The 2,433-nt window shown below is 32.8% G+C and overlaps 1 protein-coding gene across 1 annotated transcript; it reads left to right on the top strand.

The window, feature by feature from the left end:
• On the top strand, window positions 1-917 carry LOC122254315 (endocuticle structural glycoprotein SgAbd-1-like). The gene is made up of 3 exons (XM_043017959.2): window positions 1-92; window positions 300-481; window positions 639-917. Exons 1-3 carry the CDS (start codon window positions 75-77, stop codon window positions 769-771), a joined length of 333 nt encoding a protein of 110 aa, XP_042873893.1. The 5' UTR covers window positions 1-74; the 3' UTR covers window positions 772-917.
• Window positions 918-2,433: the final 1,516 nt, after the last annotated feature.

A 2,433-nucleotide genomic window follows, 5' to 3' on the forward strand; every position in this document is an offset into this window, starting at 1 on the left:
TCCGCCTACTGTGGACTGTATATATAAACAGCTTTCGTCTTTCGGGAACAACACACTACTGTACAACCATCACGATGCAACGTCTTCTTGTTGTGAGCGTTTTAGCTTCTTTCGTTGGAATACAATTTTGTGGTTATGACTGAAAATATGGTGTATCTATCGAGGCGTTTAAATGAAAAATACCCAGAGAGAATTTTTTTCATGTTTTTATTTTCATCTATTATTATTTTTTTTCATCAAGAAAGTACTGACGGAAAAGTCGCTCTATGTATATTTCTGATGTTTCAATTCCCAAACAGCTCGCCTGCCTGGTGGCCGTGGTCGTCGCCGACAGCTACAAGACTCCCATCCCAATCCTGAAGGACGACCGCACACAGAACGCTTATGGCGAGTACACCTTCGACTTCGAGACTGGAAACGGCATCGCCAGGAACGAGGCTGGAAGGCAGGCTGATGGACAGGAGTCCTCAGGAGGATGGAGGTGAGAACTTTAGGCTTAGGTACTAATTATATACACATCATCAATATATAATTGCAACCTTTCCATTGAGCTTGAAACACTTCTTTTGACTGCGAATAGACCCATTCCAGTAGAGCGTTTGTGAAAATGCTAATGGTGTTTTTGTTTCTGTGTCCAGCTACACCGCTCCCGAAGGCATCCCCATCAAGCTGACCTTCACCTCTGGTGCCGGCGGTTACCAGCCCGTAGGCGACCATCTTCCCGTGGGACCCACACCAGTGCCTCTTCCTTACGAACGCAACGACTACTAAATCTCTTTTTCTAAGTCTAGTGTCTGCTTCATATTGACGATCTCAGTGATATGAAATGAGCCATATTTATATTTTCCCCTTTTCACTATTTATTGAACGAAATTCGTTCACGTCTGATTTTCTTCAATAAAACCTTATCTACAATATCCATTTTTTTTGTATGAACCCAATACTTTTACACGAGTTTCACATTAAAGTAGCCAATGCAATGGTTCAATAATATGCCATACAAGATTCAAAAATACCGAGAAAGTATTGAATGCAAGGCAGTATGATTTTTACGTTTTTATCATATATATATATATATATATATATATATATATATATATATATATGTTATAGATTCACACACATCCTTTCAGATCATTCCGGTCTTGAGCCCTTTGTTTACTGCTTAGGCCTTCGAATTTCATTAATTTAAACGCCATCTTTTGATTGGCCTCGCCCTTGGTATCTTTCTGTTATCTATTCTTCATTCTCTCTATCTGTTGTCCTGTCTCCGATATATATAATATGTATATGCCACTTTTTCCTCTACTTTGGTCTGTTCCCCAATCCATGTTGCTCTTTTTCTGACTCTTATGTCAGCTCCCTAGCATGAACCTGCCAATTCCTCTGGGAATGCTTACAAACTTCTCCAAAGTAATTTGGTCGTAGTCCATGTTACTGATCCATATGTTATGACGGAAAGGATATATTGGTTAAATAATATATACATATGTATATATATATATATTTATATATATACATATATATGTATATATTTAATTATCTGTATGCATATGTAAATGCGTGTATATATACATATAAATATATAATATAGATATATAGATATATACAAATATGTGCTTATAACCTAGTATGGAGAAGACTTTTACATAAGAAGAACTCGTTGATTCTGAAGACCATTACTGATTTCAAAGTTATAAAAAAGAAAGAAAGAAAAAAAAAGAAAAAAAGAAAAGAAAAGAAAAGAAAAAAAAAAAAAAAAAAGATCTCAAAAGCGTGTGTACTTGAAATCATCTTTTACAGTGAGCACGTAATATTTCATGCACACTCAAGACTTCTGAGAAAAAGGCCGCATACTGCATGATACATAATACATAAATCGGCTGCATATATATATATATATATATATATATATATATATATGTATATATATATATATATATATATATATATATATATATATTTATATATGTATATATATGTATACGTATATTCATATGTGAATCAACACAATATAAAAAAGTAGAATGAGATGAAACAGCCAGAATGGAAGGGAAAATAAGAACTCAAAGAGGCTTCGAGTCAAATAGACTCCTTTCAGACGGTATTGCCACATTGAATACACGAATTATCATAGAAAACTTTATAAACATGGCTGAATGATATGATGATCATACATAAACATACACATACGGTTATGTATATATACACAGCTATATGAATATATATGTATGTATATATTTATACATATGCATACGTATTTGTACACATGCATATAAATATGTATATATATATATATATATATATATATATATATATATATATATATATATGTATATATACATATACATATATATGCACACGTGTATACATATGTATATATACCTATATATAGGTATATATGCAAAAATATATATACATATGTATAAATAG

This window comes from Penaeus japonicus, unplaced genomic scaffold, assembly GCF_977035675.1.
Source record: "Penaeus japonicus unplaced genomic scaffold, GWHDUDI00000001_assembly GWHDUDI00000020, whole genome shotgun sequence".
In the NCBI taxonomy this organism is placed as follows: Eukaryota; Metazoa; Arthropoda; class Malacostraca; order Decapoda; family Penaeidae; genus Penaeus; species Penaeus japonicus.

Bases quoted from the DNA above. Each gene is read 5' to 3' on its own strand.
- LOC122254315 (XM_043017959.2), top strand. The intron at 482-638 runs GTGAGAACTTTA...TTCTGTGTCCAG, and splicing joins GAGTCCTCAGGAGGATGGAG to CTACACCGCTCCCGAAGGCA.